Source organism: Balaenoptera musculus, chromosome 20 (genome assembly GCF_009873245.2).
Source record: "Balaenoptera musculus isolate JJ_BM4_2016_0621 chromosome 20, mBalMus1.pri.v3, whole genome shotgun sequence".
Classification (NCBI taxonomy): domain Eukaryota; kingdom Metazoa; phylum Chordata; class Mammalia; order Artiodactyla; family Balaenopteridae; genus Balaenoptera; species Balaenoptera musculus.
The window spans coordinates 57909147-57927434 of record NC_045804.1 but is presented as its reverse complement, the minus strand read 5'-3'; the positions used below and the strand labels follow the sequence as shown (position 1 = coordinate 57927434).

The 18288-nt window shown below is 54.4% G+C and overlaps 1 protein-coding gene and 1 long non-coding RNA gene across 6 annotated transcripts in view; one reads left to right on the top strand and one right to left on the bottom strand.

The window, feature by feature from the left end:
- The window catches only part of LOC118886088, a 40386-nt gene extending 39926 nt beyond the window's left edge, over window positions 1–460 (bottom strand). The window contains exon 1 of one of the 2 annotated variants that reach the window (XR_005017658.1): window positions 239–460. This is a non-coding gene — a long non-coding RNA (uncharacterized LOC118886088). The remainder of the gene's footprint in view (window positions 1–238) is intronic. The other variant, XR_005017657.1, reaches the window with a different exon arrangement.
- ALDH3A2 (aldehyde dehydrogenase 3 family member A2) lies at window positions 8–15971 on the top strand. 4 transcript variants are annotated; one of them, XM_036835270.1, is made up of 11 exons: window positions 8–73; window positions 719–879; window positions 2077–2308; window positions 3078–3163; window positions 4900–5108; window positions 6191–6308; window positions 7970–8111; window positions 10056–10222; window positions 11705–11817; window positions 12786–13024; window positions 15705–15896. In XM_036835270.1, exons 2-11 carry the CDS (start codon window positions 727–729, stop codon window positions 15815–15817), a joined length of 1572 nt encoding a protein of 523 aa, XP_036691165.1. In that variant the 5' UTR covers window positions 8–73; window positions 719–726; the 3' UTR covers window positions 15818–15896. The 4 variants fall into 4 exon arrangements, with proteins under 4 accessions (XP_036691165.1, XP_036691166.1, XP_036691164.1 ...); XM_036835271.1 differs by lacking the exon at window positions 8–73 and adding an exon at window positions 518–601 and having other exon boundaries at window positions 11705–11804; window positions 12789–13024; window positions 15705–15971; XM_036835269.1 differs by lacking the exon at window positions 8–73 and adding an exon at window positions 518–601.
- Window positions 15972–18288: the final 2317 nt, after the last annotated feature.

Genomic DNA, 18288 nt, shown 5'->3' with positions numbered 1-18288 from the left:
ATAAAGCCCAAGTCAAATCAGGTACAAGCCAGAAGGACTTCCTGCAATCTCCGCAGGTGCAGAGGAGAGCGAGGCGAGAACCCAGGTGCCGCGGGCATTGTCACGTGGGCGCAGGAGGGGGGTCCGAGCTAGGTGCCCCTCTAGGGAGGGAGGGGGCAGGGACCTGGGGGGGGGCCCGGAGAGCGGCTGGTAAAGGGTAAAGGAGGGCGTGGGGGCGGGGCTGCTGAGGGGCACTCACCTGGGCGCCGAGTCCCCGCGGCTCCGAGCTGGAAGGGAGCGGGCCGGGCGGGCCGAGGGGCGCCGCGGCGGGAGGGCGACGCCTCCTGAGCCGCTGGGCGCGGGGCCCGGTCGGCGGGGTCGTGACCGCGGGCCCCGGCCCCAGCCCGCTCCAGCCCAAGCCCGCTCCAGCCCAGCCGGCCGCCCCGCCGTCCTCACCCCCTCGCCTGCCGACTCCTGGAGGCGGGGCCCGCGCGGCGTCCGGCCTGCGGAGGTCACGTGGGCCACGCCGGCCAATCGGCGCGCGGCTCGGGGTCGACCCGGACTCGCAGGGCGGTGGCCGGGCAGTTAGCGGCAGCTGAGCGAGCGCGCCGGCGGGACGGAGGTGCGGCTGGGGTCGCTGGGCCCGGGGACGGGGGCCAGGGATGGAGAGGCACCGCCCGGCGGCCCCGCGTCCGGCCAGCTCACCCCCCACGGCGCCCGATCTCCCCTGTCCCCGCAGGACTGGCCATGGAGCGCGAGGTCCAGCGGGTTCGCGCGGCGTTCGGGTCCGGCCGCTCGCGCCCCCTGACGTTCCGGCGGCGGCAGCTCGAGGCCCTGCGCGCGATGGTGCAGGAGCGCGAGAGGGACATCCTGGCGGCCATCGCCGCCGACCTGAGCAAGGTGCGCCCCCCGGGACCTGCGCTGCACGGCCTGCCCCTTTTCCGCGGGCAGCTGTGGCCCTTTCCCTTCCCCTGGATTTGGGTCATTCGTCCGCTTCGTGTATTGCAGGCCTCTTCCTCCGAGTCGGATTCTTGTCTTTTAACTTTGCGGTTTCTTATGCAGACACAGGGTTTTGCTTGTCGTTGCGCTCAGATTTCCCTCGATGATGTTAGGTGTCAGATCTGTGCACCCGCGAGTCACCCGGGGACCTTGTTACGATGCAAACGATGCTTCACTGGGTCTGGGGGGAGGGGGTCTGAGAGCCCGAGTTTTTGTAAGAAGCTCCCAGGTGATGTAACAAGCTGCCCTGTTTTGGAACCACGCTTTGAGTAGCAAGGTCTTGGGGGAGTGTTTCGGGTTTAAAAATAGTCCCCTATGTTTTATATCACTGTTGTTACCATTTTGTTTTTAATTTTTCTCTTCATTTTAGGGGTAACAAGGCCTTGCTCTGGCTTTGCCAGGCTCCTTCGGCCCCTCCCCCCGGAAGATTATTTTGAGGGGTAGTACATCAGTTACATTGTTACATCAGTAGTAACAACAGGGACTCTAAAACTTCCTGTGTAGCACTTCTGGTGGAGAGGAACTGTTGATGACTTATAAAGAAGTACAATAAATTCCTTGCCCTTGAGGGCTTTAAGTTTGGTTGGGAAACAAAGCAGGCACAGATAAAGTGGGACTATAGTTTTAAGCCAGCATATTAAGGCTGAAATGTTAAGATATAGGGGAAAGCATAATGACTATGGTTTATAAAGTGTGATCAAGGCACACCATTATTAATTAGGGAAGTCTTCGTGAAAGAGTTAACGTTTAAGCCTGACTTTAAATGGCTTGGATCAGTAAAGAAGGATTTAAAGGGATTGAATTTATTAAGAAGGGAATTAGCAAGTCCTTACTGTGGGCCTGGAGGACACACAGGAATCTGCATGGCAAACCAGCTAGTCTGACAGGTGTGCCTGTCCTGATGCTTTTTTTTTTTTTTTTTTTTTGCATTGCCGTACGGCTTAGTTCCCCGACCAGGGATCAAACCCGTGTCCCCTGCAGTGGAAGCACAGAGCCCTAACTACTGGACCGTCAGGGAATTCCCTGGCCCGATGCTTCTGACATTCAGGGCCAAGTGTGTCCTACCCACAAAGGTTAACTGTGACCCTCTTGTAACAGAGTGAATTCAACGCATACAGTCAAGAAGTCATCACCGTGCTTGGGGAAATTGATCTCGTGCTGGAGAAGCTTCCTGAATGGGCTGCTGCTAAACCTGCTCAGAAGAACCTGCTCACCATGCTGGACGAGGCCTACATCCAGCCAGAGCCCCTGGGAGTCGTGCTGATTATCGGAGCTTGGAACTACCCCTTTGTCCTCACCATCCAGCCTCTGATAGGAGCCATCGCTGCAGGTCTGGCGTCAGCTTCCGTCCTTATGCTGTCTTCGAGAGGCGTATTCTCTGAAACTGGTTGTACATTAAGGATAGTGGTTAGTTAAATGCATTTGCTGTGGTGGCTTGTCTTGGCTTACACCAGCAGTGTATTGAGAATTGATAAACGTTATTATTACTTGTTCAGTGGGCTCCAGAGATTTGTGGGGTGACTGCTTTCTGGAGCCCCGGAGAATGAACCCGTGAGGGTGTAGAGGCATGCGCGAGTCCACAGGCCCGGGTTTGGAGTCAGACGTCCATATCGTCATGTGGTTTCAGTCGCCACCTCTGGCTTTGGATGAACCAGTTGATTCTGTCTGACCCCTTTCTTCATTCAAATAAGGGCTCTGGGAGTAATGCTTGCTTGGGTCTACAGCAAATGCCAAGGGATTCATTTCTCATTTAACCAGGATCCAGACCAACAGCTTTATGTTGGCAAAGCTTGTTTGTGCAATAATCCCAGGGCAAAAGGAAAATCCAAGGGTGGGAGTGAGAACAGTGAGAGAAGGCCGGAGGCCTGGGGGATGGGGCCTCTCGTCAAGGACCTACGTGGTGAGCACTGAGGACTTAGCCTTTGGGAAAGAGGCAGTGGGACGAGCGCTCACGCTTGTGGTGAGGAAGGCAGAACGCAGAGCCAGAAATAACCAGAGGGATGAACCCTTAGTCTGTGCTCCCCCCAGGAGCCCCGTCTCGTGGATGTAAGAATCACTCAAGTACTAGACAACGCTGTCCTGCTTTTTGCTTTGTTTAGGAAATGCTGTGATTATCAAGCCTTCTGAAATAAGTGAAAATACAGCCAAGGTCTTGGCTAAGCTCCTCCCTCAGTACTTAGACCAGGTAAGAGGGCCTTGCCCCCCCTCTGGCATGTCTGTCTGTCTGGCACATCTGTCTGTCGTGGGGAACCCACTCTGCTCCTCGTGCTGGCTTGCGTTATTGGTGGTCAGGCCTCCACACTCATTTTCCCTCAGCCTCCCACGTCTGGCTTAACAAGAGAAGTTAAGTTCCAAAAAAACTGTGGAATAGTTTAGCTATTGTAGTTACACGGTTTGGTCAGGCCCGTGGCTTTATCGGCACCCCTGCTATTAACAAAGCCTCCGCTGCCATTTGGCATTTCGAATTAACCTTTGATCTGACATGATTTTAGGTGTATCCGTTTAGTGAGTTATGTAATGAGGGACTGGTACCGGCCTGGGCGCTCTTCACGAGGTACGGTTACGTGAGCACACGTCTACATTTAAACAGGCATGTTTGTGGCCTGAAAACTACAGGAAGAAAAAGGCCTCCTGACCCAGAGTGTGGACCCTCACCCAGGTTACAGTACTGGCATTTAGGACTATCGGAAGCTGGGACTTCCTGGTGGTCCAGTGGTTAAGGCTCTTCGCCTTCCAATGCAGGGGCGGAGGTTCGGGTCCGATCCCTGGTCGGGGAGCTGGGATCCCGCGTGCCTCGTGGTCAAAAAACCGAAACAAAAAACAGAAGCAATATTATAACAAATTCAACACAGACTTTGTAAATGGTCCACATCAAAAAAAAAAAATCTTTAAAAAGAAGAGTATCGGAAGCTGTGGAGAAAAGACGATCTCTGAAGCAGAGGTCTGGTGCCGCCGTGGAGGAGGTTGTGACACCACGTGAACTGGGGCCGTTAGCTCTGCGTGGAGGAGTCGTCCGTGCGCGCCCGGGAGACGCAGCTCTGCGGCATCACGCGTGGAGTCGGCCGCGTTTTCCGACAGCAGCCTACAGGCCAACTCCGGCCCTCGGAGGAGCCGTGCTCCCCGTGTTGGCTCATTCCCGGCCACGGCGGCCACGGAGCAGTGTTGTCCCAGGGCCTGGGGTACCCAGTGCAGAAGGGCGGTGAAGGCAGGGCGGTGGGGCAGACGCTTCACGGTCTCCCTCTGCCCGGACGGGGGTCGTCATTCCGGCCCTGCCTCACTCGGCTTGTCGGGGACCAACCACACAGGCTCTGTGGATGCAGGCGGAGGCAAGCTAAAGCTTGCAACACCTGTCGGGCCGCTGAGCTGTGAGTAGAGATGGAGGGGCAACGCGAGGCCCACCAGCTGCCTCGTGCTTGGTGTCCTGCCGCCGCTCTCCATGCCGTTGCTACCCTCTCTCATGCGACAGCTGCAGACGGTCGCCCGGTGCACACGAGGCTTCAGTGCAAAGCCCCGTGACGTCCCCCCATCCCAAGAGGAGGCTGAGGCTCGAGGCGTCGGGCGGCCGCCAGCAGGCACACGAGCTAGTGGATGACGGGGCGCGGGGGCACCCGGACCTGCCCCTGGAGACGCTCCCCTGCTGGCCTTGGCACACGTTCGGGCGGCAGTCACTCGGTTCCCCCCACGGCCTGAGCCCCACGCTGAGCCGAGTGCAGAGAGGACGTCCGGGTGGACGCGCCTGGGGCCTGTCCTGTGGTCACCGACAGCGGCCACGTTCCCACAGCCCTCCCCTCGCCCAGCCCCCGTCTTGTGGTTTCCCGGGGCCAGTCTCCCACCTTTTCCTGGTTTCACTGAATGTTACGTGTTTACGTCAGACGATAGGATTCCTTCTGTGACGCGAGTGTTTGTCTTTCTTTCTTGAAGGACCTGTACGCGGTGGTTAATGGTGGCATCGAGGAAACCACGGAGCTTCTGAAGCAGCGATTTGACCACATTCTCTATACGGGAAACACCGCTGTTGGAAAAGTTGTCATGGAAGCCGCCGCCAAGCATCTGACCCCGGTGACCCTTGAACTGGGAGGGAAGAGTCCGTGTTACGTTGACAAAGACTGTGACCTGGACGTCGCCTGCAGGTGAGACTGGTTATCTGGACTCCCCCCGGCAGGCTGGCACGCCCTCCGTGCCTCCTTGCTGGGCACTGCTGGTCGATGTCCTCACAGGGACCAGGACTCTTTCACAAACCACGCCTTGGTGCCACAACCGGAGGAGATGAACACGAGGTTGTGACATCACACGGTGGCCCTCAGGATGAGGAAAAGCTATGTCTGTTCTCTAGATAATAGACCTGGCGAGAAGTTTTACTGTTCTGCTGATTGCTGATCCAGGAAGTAGATAATGCCAAGGATCCTGTGTGCCTAATAAAATCTTTAAATTTCCAAAGAAAGGGCATTATGCTGATCTCTTAACTGAGTTCCTTTACTGATAAAACCAATAATTCTCATCTTGTAACTGAGAATAATAGCATCTTGCATCTGAGAACTAGAAGATGCAAGGTTTCGGGTTGTCTCCGCTAAATCAGTTCAGCTAACAGGAAGTGCCCAAACCCACAGCTGACTGTGCTGGCATGGCGTGGCTCTCCCTCCCTTCAGACAAGGGGCGCGGTGGGGGCACGGGGGGCATTGGCCGGGCTCCGGGTTGGCTCTGTAAGTAGACGTCTACTTGCTGGAACAGGGGACCCCGGTTCGTGGGTTTCCGTCCGAGCCCGGGCGCAGCGTCCCAGATCGGGGAGGGCTTCTGGTCCTGCTGGTACCTGGCATCGTGCAGCAGGACGAAGCCACGGCAGGAGCCGTGGTGTCTGTGGAACCCCTGTCCTCGCAGATGTCCTCTTGGCCGGGGTGGGAGGAGGAGGAGGGTGTCAGGAGGCTGTTTTTCTCCTTTCCTGCCGCAGGCAGTGGCTTCCCTGCGTATAAAGTACTGTTTCTCATGAACTGGCATGAGGCTTTCCCTGCTTTGTAGAATATTCTACGCCAATTGAAAATGCGTTCTCAGTTCCAACCGATTTAGAGATGAGTTTTCAAAACATTTTTTTAATCAAGATTACCAAATACGTTTATGTACTAGTAATCTTGACAGCTAGCTGAAAAACATTCCGACAGCGCCGAAGTGTGTGACAGGTGCGTGGGGACTGAACTCTGGCTGCTGGTGCTTTTCCCAGACGCATCACCTGGGGCAAGTACATGAACTGCGGCCAGACCTGCATCGCCCCCGACTACGTGCTCTGCGAGCCGTCCCTCCAGGACCTGATCGTGCAGAAGGTGAAGGAGGCCGTGAAGGTTCGTGTTTCCCACCTCTGGGTCCACGGGTCTCATTGGGATACGGAGTGAAGTCAGCTGTTTGCAGGGGGCATCGCCCCCCCGCCCAGGAACGTTCCAGGAGCACGTGACTGAACTAATTTCCTGGCTAATGAAAAGTGCTCTCTTAGAACGTGGTAGCAGGGTGAGATTGGTGCTACACACGCTGACACTGTCTAGTCGATTTGTTGATGGCACAACTGGTTAGGTGTAGAACGGGCCTTAAAGAAAAAAGCTCAGTAGCTCTTGTGTGGTTTGGGGAGAACGTTGCGAGGCCTGGTGTGGCCAAGTCCCTCTCGCCGCGGCTGCGGCGGTCAAGGTTCTCGGTTCTCGGCTGTGCCGGCGGTTTAGAGAGGCCAGCAGTTTCAAGGAGCGTGCACTCTTGACGCGGCCATCAGTCTTTGAGGGCATTTCCAATGGCGATCTCTAGTGAGGGGACCAAGGAAGGCTACACGGTGGTGTCCTGAGCTGAGCCAGAAGGAACGTAGGACGGGAAGAAAGGAAGGGGTGAAGCTGTGACAGTTCAGCGGTGGGAGCCCCCTGGGTGGAGAAATTACTGAAACAACCGTTGTTCACTCGCTGGGTGCTGACCGAGCCCCGAAAGGAAGGCTCCGGAACACCCAGGAGTGACGTATGTGAGCAGCTAGGTGACGTGGAATTTGGACGTTAGTGGTGGGACCGCGATGGGGCCGGACAAGGAGAGCGTGAAAGGGGAGCTTGGCCCGACGCTGGGAAGACACTGGGGTTGCAGGGGACGTGCTCGGGTGAGTGCGGTGAGGAACTGGGATTCCAGGAGGCGTGTATTCTCTCGTCACCGTGGCTCTCCACTGAGGTTCACCAGGAGCCGTTTAAGGAAAGCTTCCATTTCTCCCCCTCCAAAGACTGTGGTTCAGCTGGGCTGGGTCTCCAGGTGATTCTGAGGTGCGGCCAGCACTGAAAACCACTCTTGTGGCTCCGGCGTTGGGGCCCGAGAACATGCATTGCAACAAGCTGCCCAGGAGCTTCCTACCGCCCGGGTTCGAGGCGGGTGCGGGGGCTGGACCGTGCTCGTTCCCGCTGGAGAGTAGATGGAGGGCTCCCGCGGGGCTGACTGCTTGGCTTCTGAGGCTCTCTTACTCTGGTTGATTTGCCAGAACTGTGTTCTGATCTTTCGAGCAGTTTCACGGCTGTCTGACTGGTGGAAGTTCCAGTCCAGAGAAGACCTAACACGAGGAAATAGCGCAAAGCTCAGCAAACCCCTTCTGCAAAAGGGGAAAAACACACGCGGTCAGTGTTTTAGGCTTTGCAGGTCACAGGGCCTCTGCCACCACCACCCGGCTCCTCGCAGGACAGCAGCCAGAGCTGATAGGCAAGCGCACGTGTGGCCCTGACACGGGGCGAGACCCCCCTCTGTGTCCACCCCCAGGAGGGACCCATGCCAACCCCCGAAACCGTGGAAAATGGGAGACTTGTGTGCATGCTTTAACTCCTGTCCTTGACCTGCCAAAGAGCTTAGTCTTACTACTGTTAAAGGACCTGGGGGCTGGGGGGTTGGGTTCTGTGAGGATACAAAACCAGATCTGGGGCCATGGTGAATTTTATAATTATTAAAGAAATTAAAATATGGGTCTTTGGTGACAACTAGATACTACTGTTTTAAACAGGAATTTTATGGAGAAAATATAAAAGAATCCCCCGACTATGAAAGGATCATCAATCTTCGTCATTTTAAGAGGATACGAAGTTTGCTTGAAGGACAAAAGATAGCTTTTGGTGGGGAGACCGATGAGGCCACACGCTACATAGGTAATGGAGACTCATCTCGTCCTGCAGGGAGGGGCAACTTAACAGTTTTTATTGACACAGTTTACCGACACTGAATAAACTATTAGGTATAAAGCGTTTAATAAGCTATTAAATACTGCTTTCTGGTATACTGCTTTGTTACAAGCGAGTTAAAGATGATTTTATATATGTATACTTTGAGTAACTCTATTTCGTTGTTTGTATTTACACACGTATTTTATCTAATTTTTTCTTCCTGGCAACCTTGAGAAGCAGAACCAGACTCTAATTATTTCCAGCTTACGGCCGGGAAAACAGCCCAGAGAAGGACATAGCTCAGCCACAATTGCACAGCTAGCCGACAGCAGTTCTGCTCCAGAAAGAATGTTTTCACCTATCATGCTTGACCTCGTTATTTACTTTCTTGTTGTGTTCTTTGTTTTTTGCCACGAGTATGTATCACTTTTCAATTTTAAACACACTTATCTAAAATAACACCTAAGATGAGAGAAGAATCACGCATGGGGACTTCCCTGGTGGCGCAGTGGTTAAGAATCCTCCTGCCAGTGCAGGGGACACGGGTTCGAGCCCGGGTCCGAGAAGATCCCACATGCCGCAGAGCAACTAAGCCCATGCGCCACAACTACTGAGCCTGCGCTCTAGAGCCCGCGAGCCACAACTACTGAATCCTGCGCGCCACAACTACTGAGCCTGCGCGCCTAGAGCCCGTGCTCTGCAACAAGAGAAGCCACCGCACTGAGAAGCCCGCGCACCGCAACAAAGAGTAGCCCCCGCTCGCCGCAACTAGAGAAAGCCCGTGCACAGCAATGAAGACCCAACGCAGCCAAAAATAAATAAATAAACTTATTTTTTTAAAAAAATCACACATGAAGTTGGCGAAAAAGCTGCTCCGCAAATCTTTTTACCTGTCTCCTCTCATCATCACCAAAAACCCCAGCTTTTCAAAAGCAGAACTTAAAAGACTTAAACAGTACGGAGAAAAGTATGCTCTCGGCCTGTTAGTTCAGCGGCTCAGGAACACCCCTAGAGCCCCGGGGGTTCGTCTTCGGGTCCTGCCGGCCCAGCATGTTGACTGCCTGCCTCTACGCCCATCAGTGGTGAGAGGGAAGGTCGGCCGTGATTAGCTCAGACTAGTTAGGAGTTTCCGCCGACCTGGTCAGGGTCACCTCACCTTAGCGCGTGGCTCTGCAGAGGGGGATGGACACTTCTCTGGCCCAGGGAAGCCGCGGGCGGTGGATCTGAGGCAGTGGCTTCTGTACCCCCGGGCGTGCTGGAGAGAGCCGTCCTGTGCCATGCCTCCAGGACAACCTGGTCGTAACCGTGGGTGGAGGAGGGAGCACGCTTGTTCTGTCAGGTGTCTTCTCCTGTAGTCGACCCTCCAGCCCGTCCGCAGGGTCTCCCCGAGCACTGCGGCTTGGGGACTTCTTGGTGTGGACACTGGACACCCCACAAAGCTCTTCAGGATCCGTGTCGTCCTCCTGTCTGTGTCTTTCCCCAGAGTGGACGGAACGCTGAGCTAAGACTTAGGGAATCCCACCATTTCATTACGTTTTCTGAACCTGACGCAGTTGTAATCAAGATCAAAGAGATCACAGGCAGGAACGCACTTCAATTAAGAAGATGTACTGGTTTGATCCACCGAGGGGCCCTCTGCGCTCCCAGGAAGGCCCGTCCACAGAAAGACATAGGAATGTGGTGCTGAACAGGGTTAAACATGCATAGGATTTACTCAAGCCTGTATCTCCCCCTGGGTTTGCACAGGGATCCCTGATGCACACGCGTGGAGATGTAATATTTGCACGGTTCACCCACGTACTTGGGACTTGTCTCAGTAGATGACACCTGGGCGGGAGCGGGGAAGGGATGGGTGGGTGACCCAGTGAGCCGGACGTGAGGTGAGAGTTTGGCATTTCTGTCTTCTGCTTGAGCGTTTTCATTTTTCAGCCCCAACGATACTCACTGATGTGGATCCTGAAACCAAGGTGATGCAAGAAGAAATTTTTGGACCAATTCTTCCCATAGTGCCTGTGAAGAATGCAGATGAGGCCATACAGTTCATAAATGAACGCGAGAAGCCCCTGGCCTTCTACGTGTTTTCTCGTAACACTAAGGTAAACTTCCCCGCGTGCAGCTCGCTCTCAGAAGCCACGCTCCTTCTCTGCTGTAAAGCAAATGCTGATTATTTCGTGTGATGCCAGAGTCCCCCAGTCCTGGGTAATGAGGCCCTGGGGTTATCGCTGTGACCCTTCCCTTACTCCCCGGGGTCAGAGCTGAGTCTTCGGGGCGAGTGTCACAAGCCTGGTGACTCACAGACACCTGCCGTGTCACTGGGAGACGTCTGAGCGCCAGCATCAGAAACGTTTCTGCTGCTGATCTGTAGGGCGTCCTGTGTAGAGCCCCGGCTCTTACCCACACGGCGTCTGCGGCCCGCAGGGCGGTGTCTCTGGCGCTGCTGAGGGAGGTGCTTGGCAAGCCTCGGACTTGGCTTTCTCCAGCGACGTGGCTTTGTGGTTGGAGTGGTGTTGCCGTCCCAGCCGGGCGGGCAGATCACACGCCACCCCAGGCCCAGCAGCCCCGCTGCCGCCCTGCACGCGGCCCGTCCGTATGCGCCTCGAGGTGACCAGCCGCTGCTAAGGGACAGTGGCCTCAAGGTGGGCCAGTAGGCCAGGAGCCTCTGAAAAGAGGGGAAAACTCGGAAGGGAGGGTGCAGCCAGCTGAGGTCGAGGAGCTCCCACAGCAGGTGTTTTCTGCAGAGCCTCTGCCGGGGCCACGCAGGGAGTCTCGGGGCAGCTTCTAGAGCTGGCGGTGCTGGCGGTGCTGGCGCGGTACCGATCTCTACAGGCCGTCCAGGGAGACCGGACGTGCGGGGCTCAGCTAGGAACGGGTTAGTGGCACACAGCGGTCTGACGGTTGAAATGACCACAGGCAGTGGTGGACGGGGTGGAAGCCGCGGTCTGCGGGTCAGGCTCGGTCCCACGGTCAGCAGTGACCTTTGCTACAGAGGACTTGGTGGGCCAGCAGCCAGGGGAGGCGACATTTACCAGTCAAGTGCATCGTGCCCACTCAGGTCCTGGGCCAACCAGCGATTTCCTTCAAAAACAGGATGCTACCTCTGAAATCTTGAATGTTTTTTACATTTCATAGAAACGGAATGATAACCTGTTAATCACATGCTATCCTTTAAAGCAGAGGTAGAGAAATACTAACAATTTTTAAAACCTGGAATATAGCCTGAACCATCCCTGGTAAGAAAGGCCCTGGCCGTGGTCCCGGGGGTCCAGCGCTGGGGTGTGCCGGGCGTGGGGGCCCAAGTCTTCAGGCCGTCCGGGTCTCGCTCACTGCCCCCAGCCTCGAGGAGGATGAGGGTCCCGGGGGTCCAGCGCTGGGGTGTGCCGGGCGTGGGGGCCCAAGTCTTCAGGCCGTCCGGGTCTCGCTCACTGCCCCCAGCCTCGAGGAGGATGAGGGTCCCGGGGGTCCAGCGCTGGGGTGTGCCGGGCGTGGGGGCCCAAGTCTTCAGGCCGTCCGGGTCTCGCTCACTGCCCCCAGCCTCGAGGGGCGGCTGACCCGGCGCCTCTGTTCCTTCTCGCCCTCAGCTCATCAAGCGGATGATCGACAGGACGTCCAGCGGGGGCGTCACGGGCAACGACGTCATCATGCACTTCATGCTCAGCTCCCTGCCCTTCGGAGGCGTGGGTGAGGCCCCCCCCCCGTCAATGCCCCCGCAAGCCGCTGCCTGGGGTCCGCCTCTCCATCCCCAGTCTGTAATGACTGGTCCTTGCGTTGCTTCACTGGTTTATGGATCTTCTCCCAGTTTCAGGGCATTTCTTGGGCCAAAAACCAGGTCTCAGTTGAACTGATAAATGCCCTCTGTCCTTTATCGAACGAGGTAGCACATGACAGGCTCACAGCGCCAGGAGCAGACAGCAGCCAAGTGCTTGAACGTCCCTTTGCTTTTTTGGGATAAAGGGGCAAAACCAAACAAAACACTATAGAAAGTTACAAGGGAAAATGTAGTAACCTCCAAGGCATAAACACCGTTAATATTTTGGCTTGTCGTTTAGGTTTTTTTCCTTAAAATGTGTGTCTCTTGATACACATCACAGAGTCTCCCTGCAGCTTCAGCTGTCACCTAAGTGATGCCCCAGCGGCCTGGCCCCAGTAAGCTGCGTGCCGGGTGCCTTGTGCCACACGCGTGTCTGCCCGGCTCACGTGACCGAGCAGAGACGGGAGCACGGTCCCGGAGCACAGGTCTGAGAGGCCTGTTACCACCCAGCCGCGTGACCCCGCTGTCCTGGCCTTGGTCACCTTCCAGGAGCCCGAGGGAGCCGTGGCTCAGCCACGTGCGACGGTGGGAACGGGCACACGCAGCTCTCGGAGTGGGCCGCTTGGAGTCCCGCTCGGGCCCTGCCCAGCCCCCTCTCCGTCTCCGGAGGTGGGGCTCCGGTGACAATGAGCTTGGTCCCTGGCATAGTGACAGCCAGCACCCCGGGAGCTGCCGGTCCCTGCCCTGCCCTTGGAGAGCGTCCTGTGCCAGGGGTCCGCCGTGCGGGGGGCGCCGGGAGGACGTCCTGGAACGAGCCACGTGCGCTGGTGGAGGGGTGCCGCCGGGGCGCCGTGTGCACGGAAGGAGCGCCGTCACCCACAGCGGAGCCCGTCTCGTCTGTTCCTTTATTTCAGGGTCCAGTGGGATGGGAGCGTATCACGGAAAACACAGTTTCGATACTTTTTCGCATCAACGTCCCTGTTTGTTAAAAAGCCTGAAGCGAGAAGGTGCAAACAAACTCCGGTATCCTCCCAACAGCCAGTCGAAGGTAGACTGGGCGAAACTGTTCTTCCTGAAACGGCTCAACAAAGGGAAGCTCGGGCTTCTGCTGCTGACCCTCCTGGGCGTCGTGCTGGCGGCGCTCATGAAGGTGAGTCCCCGGCGCTCGGGCGCCCGACGGCTGCAGGCGCACCTCTTGCGTCTCGGGAGCACCTCCGATCTTTAAATCGGCTCTCTCCTATTCACTTCCAGAGGCTAGGACTCTAAGGTCGGGGGGCTTCCGGCTGCTGGGCCCCCCTGCTTTTCTGGGCCTCCGTGGCTGCCTCTGTGCTCCGGCGGCAGGGACCGTCCAGCCCACAGGCCTCAGCCCTCACAGGGGGCGCGTGGCGGCCTCTGGCCTGAGTTTAAAGCCCCTCGAGCCGCCTAGCCCTCTGATCTTCTTGCTTTTGGTGCCTCAGCGTCAGTTTGGTTCCTGGCTGTGCAGGAACCCGGCGTGCGTGGAGGTGGAGGAGAGCGTGCCGGGGACGGGGCTGGTGGGGAAGCAGCTGTGCCCGGGGGAGCTGGCCTGTAGCGTTTCTCTCTGGCGACTGGCCGTTCCAGGCGTGGACTTGCTAAGAGACCCTCATGACAGCCAGCGTCCTTGGACGGTCCGTATCCTTGGGGCGAAGCCAGATTCAAGCATTTAATGGCAACAGCTGTGTTCCTGTCTGTAGTTTGTTTAAACGTTGAAAGGGGGTCGGCTCACCTTATGGCGTCACAGCTTTGGTGGAACTGGAGATACCGGTCACGTCTGAGATCGCTTGGGTTTCCTCGGAAATACCAGGCTGTGCTGAGGAGAAAGGCCCTGTTGATTTTTCTGGCAGTTCACAGATTGTGCCGTCCTGTGAGCCAGGAACGCCAGAACCCAGCCCTGTCTGTTGAGAGGAGTTTGGGCTGTTTCTTTCCTTTCTGTGAAGTGGGCCAGCTTGGGGAGTGTTCTCTTCCAGTCGTTTTTCTACACTTGGAGGCTTAGGCGTTATCAGAAAAAGAATGTCTCCAGACATTCTGGACCTTGGCCTAGAGCGTCAGAGGGTGAAAACTTAACTTGGCCACAGGTTTTCAAGGGTGAGGTCGGCTTGCTGGACTCTCCAGATTAGAGGTCGTGGCTTAGCTGGGTCTGGGTGAAGCAGTCATTACTTCCAGAAAAGGATGGTCTCACTCACTCGGCTGTCCCAGAGGACGTGCCCGCTGACCCACTCACGGTCACCATCCTTTGTTTCAGAATTTGAGAATAATCTTATACAATGCTCCAAGTCACTATTTATTTTGGTTTTGTTTCGTTTTTTTTTTTAAAAAGTTCGACTTGAGAATTCACATAGCAGACTTAGTGAATCAAAACATATTGTGGGGTGTAGGACTTTCTGGTTTTTTTCTTCTGCTTCTTCCTGAGGTCGGAGGTGCGCTTGGGTCTCTGGTCACTACCTGCCTATCTTTTTTCCCGAGACGTGGGTCCCCAGCCTGACAGGCGTCCTCTTGGTCGGGATGGAGTTTCTTAGCCTCATGGAAAATTCGGAGGTGTGGGCTGACTCTGCCCCGTGTTCCCAGGAGGCCGCCCCCAGGTGCGATGGCCCGTGCCCCACAGGCTAGGGCAGGCCAGGTGGCCCGCCCAGAGTTCCCGAAAGGGTTTGGCAGACAGGCCTTTCTCTGGTAGGGTCTAGAGAAGCAGCAGTGTATAAAAACGTTTATTCAGCCGGGAACAAGAAAATATGGCTTTGATCCCGGGCTGTGGGATCGACTTAATTACGGCTTCGGCCGAGGCCTCTTCTGAGCCCACAGAGCGAGGGCGTGGGCACCCGGAGGTCCAGGCCGCTTCCAGCCCCACCTCTCTGCTCTCCTTACTGGGAGCCGATGCGTTCGTTGTCCCGGTTGTTTTGGATTCCGCGTGAGATTGGGTAAAGATTTGGGGTTTTCTTCCTCTCTGCTGCTTCTCTACTCTTCTCTCTGTGCTTTTACCCGCTTCTTATCAAATCACCTTTTAAACAAATGACTCCGAGCCTAAATTGTCTATTTACTTGAGGAATCTACTGATGGTAATTGCAAACATTTTTCTGAAATTGCTTTTTGCACTTAGTAGTTATTTTGTTACCTGCTTGGGTATGATTTTAGTAATTCACTTTACTAGAATTAGAATGGATTTGCAACATTTTAAAGTGGGAAACTGAAAGCTGCAAAACTGTCAGTCTAAAGGGAACATGTCAGAACCTCAGAGTGGGGGAATTTTCTCTGTGCATTTTACACAAAGTAAAGTTCCAATAAAGCTTAACATAAGCTATGGAAGGCATTGAGGGGCTTGTAAAAGTTGAGGAAAATAAAAGGTTAAAATTGAACGATGTCATTTGGCCTTTGAAAATTAAATCCAACGTTTGAACTCTGAGGTTGTGGCCATGCTTCTTTAAGCCTCAGTGGGTACTGATGAAATTCACTACTGCTCTGGAATTGGAGAAGCAAAATTGTTCACCAGTTTTGAGAGTTCATGTGGACAGTCAGCGTCCTCCTTAGCCAGGATGGGAAATGAGTGCTTTCACCTCCTGTCTCTGCCCTCGTCTACTTGACATTGGACAGCGTACCACCTCCAACACCGCCTGTCTTGTTGTTGTCGTTTTGGGGGGAGGGCATGACCTGTCATCCTCAGCCCAGCCACACTTAAGACCCCTTAGGGATCTGTGGGCCTTGTTGACATGGTTCTTAGGACAGACGGCACGTGTCAGGGCCCCGATCCCGGGCCCATGTTCCAGGGCTGGTGGGGGCATTGTAAACCAGCGGGTAACCCGGATTCCTCTCTCCTCCCCCAGGCTGGATACTGCTGAAGAGTGATCCGTGCTGCCTCCTCATCCTCTCTCCTGAATTATTCTTCTACCAAATAGTTAATGAACCAATAATTTTTAAATCCTACCAAAAATTGTAAGACGATATGCAAATGCACCATCGCCGAACCTAAAAGTCATTGCCACTCACCATTAATAAAACTCGCTGTTTCAGCCAAAGCCCAGCGCTCTCCCGCCCAGTAGTGAGACACTCGGAGAACCCCCATCCCTAGAGCTCTGGGCTGGGGGAGGGGAGAGCATGCTGGCGGGGGGGAGAGCGTGCTGGGGGAGGGGAGAGCGTGCTGGGTGAACCTGAGTTCCCAAAACCTGCTCAGCGACTCTGCTGCTCACGGGACATGGGACACCCCGCCCCTACCGCCTCAGGCATCACCCTGTGGCCTTCCAGAGCCCCGCCCCGCCCAGGTTTCCAGGTCTCTGTCCAGAGAGGTGAGGCGAGGTCTCCCAGCTGCCTTGGGGTTCGAGGCACTAGAACTGGGGTGGGGGGGTCCCTGTCCCTCATCTGTTGGGACTTGAAAGCCTGACCTCCGGGAGTCGGCCCTCCTTTCTCATCCACTCTCTGTCCTGTCTCGTGCTTGGTTTGTGATGGTCCGTGGGGCCGTCCACACATGGTTTTGTGACTGATGTCACTCAGAGCATCTTGTAAATCCTAGGGCTTCCCGGAAGACAGTTGCCAATTTCATGCAAGTATCAGCTGTCATCCGTAGGGTGCAGGAGTTGTACAGTTCTGCGTCTTACAAAACCCACCTGGCATTTTTTACTGCTGTCCTGAAAGTACTCATAACGATACTTATCCTCGCATAATAGGACCTTCAATTTGCAAGTTAGTGGCTCTTCAGGGACAAATCTAAGTTTCTTATTTCTGTAGCACAAGGCAAGTAAATTTCCCTTTTTTAAACGTGAGAGAGATGCCTTTCTGAATAGATTGGGTCCACAGAACTTAACGTGGGGACCATTTCCTGTCCTGGACAGGAGGCCTTGGGCATTCACGGCTCTGCAGCCCTGAGAGCCTTGGGGGCTGGTGGGGGGGTGGCGTCTGGAGGAGGACCCTGAGCCACAGCAGCTGCCCCGCCAAAGGGGACGGAAGACCCCCCCCCCCCCCTGAGCGTGGCCAGGACCCCGCCTGGGGCACTTCAGCCAGATGGAAAGTCTGAAGGAGAGCCCTTGGGGCGGGGTGGGGTGGGGGGTGGCCGGTGAGAGAGTGTAACTCACCCTAGGAACGTGTGATCCACCACTGAGTGAATTGCTCTGTTAGGCTGTCCGCAGTACGTTACATCTACATCACGGGACGAGGTGGCGAGAGTCAATCACTAGGCTAGTTTAGGAAACAGCTGCTTAAACCACTATCAGAATAATCAATCATAATATAGCTCAGACAGAATTTCAATACGGAATTTTCATTTGGTATATTGTACGTTACACTTTTTTTATATACAGCAGGTTATTAGTCATCCATTTTATACACATCAGTGTGTACATGTCAATCCCAATCTCCCAGTTCATCCCACCACCACCACCACCTCCTGCCACTTTCCCCCCTTGCTGTCCATATGTTTGTTCCCTACGTCTGTGTCTCTATTTCTGCCTTGCAAACCGGTTCATGTGTACCATTTTTCTAGATTCCACATATATGCGTTAATATACAACATATTTGTTTTTCTCTTTCTGACTTACTTCACTCTGAATGACAGTCTCTAAGTCCATCCACGTCTCTACAAATGACCCAATCTTGTTCCTTTTTATGGCTGAGTAATATTCCATCGTATATATATGTACCACGTCTTCTTTATCCGTTGATCTGTTGATGGGCATTTAGGTTGCTTCCGTGACCTGGCTATAGTAAATAGTGCTGCAGTGAACACTGGAGTGCATGTGTCTTTTTGAATTATGGTTTTCTCTGGGTATATGCCCAGGAGTGGGATTGCTGGGTCATATGGTAGTTCTATTTTTAGTTTTTTAAGGAACCTCCATACTGTTCTCCATAGTGGCTGTATCAATTTACATTCCCACCAACAGTGCAAGAGGGTTCCCTTTTCTCCACTCTCTCTCCAGCATTTATTGTTTGTAGATTTTTTTGATGATGGCCATTCTGACCGGTGTGAGGTGATACCTCATTGTAGTTTTGATTTGCATTTTTCTAATAATTAGTGATGTTGAGTCTCTTGGGCATCTGTATGTTTTCTTTGGAGAAATGTCTATTTAGGTCTTCTGCCCATTTTTTGATTGGGTTGTTTGCTTTTTTTAAGATTGAGTTGCATGAGCTGTTTATATATTTTGGAGATTAATCCTTTGTCCGTTGATTTGTTTGCAAATATTAAACATTCTAATTAAGCAAAAGTACTGGCTTGTCTACTAGTATATTCTGCTTTAGAATACATACATTATATTTGGTAAAATTGGCATGAATTGTAATAATGTTCTTAGTTTCCAGATATCCCCTGTTGGAGACAATTCTTTGACCACAAGTTTTCTCCAACTATAAATCCATTTTTTTTGCCTTTATCTATCAAAGGAGATGTTGGTCAGCTTTCTTTAACTGATTATTTCTCATTTT

Bases quoted from the DNA above. Each gene is read 5' to 3' on its own strand.
- ALDH3A2 (XM_036835270.1), top strand. From the start codon at position 727: ATGGAGCGCGAGGTCCAGCGGGTTCGCGCGGCGTTCGGGTCCGGCCGC. The intron at 880-2,076 runs GTGCGCCCCCCG...CTCTTGTAACAG, and splicing joins TCGCCGCCGACCTGAGCAAG to AGTGAATTCAACGCATACAG. The intron at 6,309-7,969 runs GTTCGTGTTTCC...TGTTTTAAACAG, and splicing joins AGGTGAAGGAGGCCGTGAAG to GAATTTTATGGAGAAAATAT.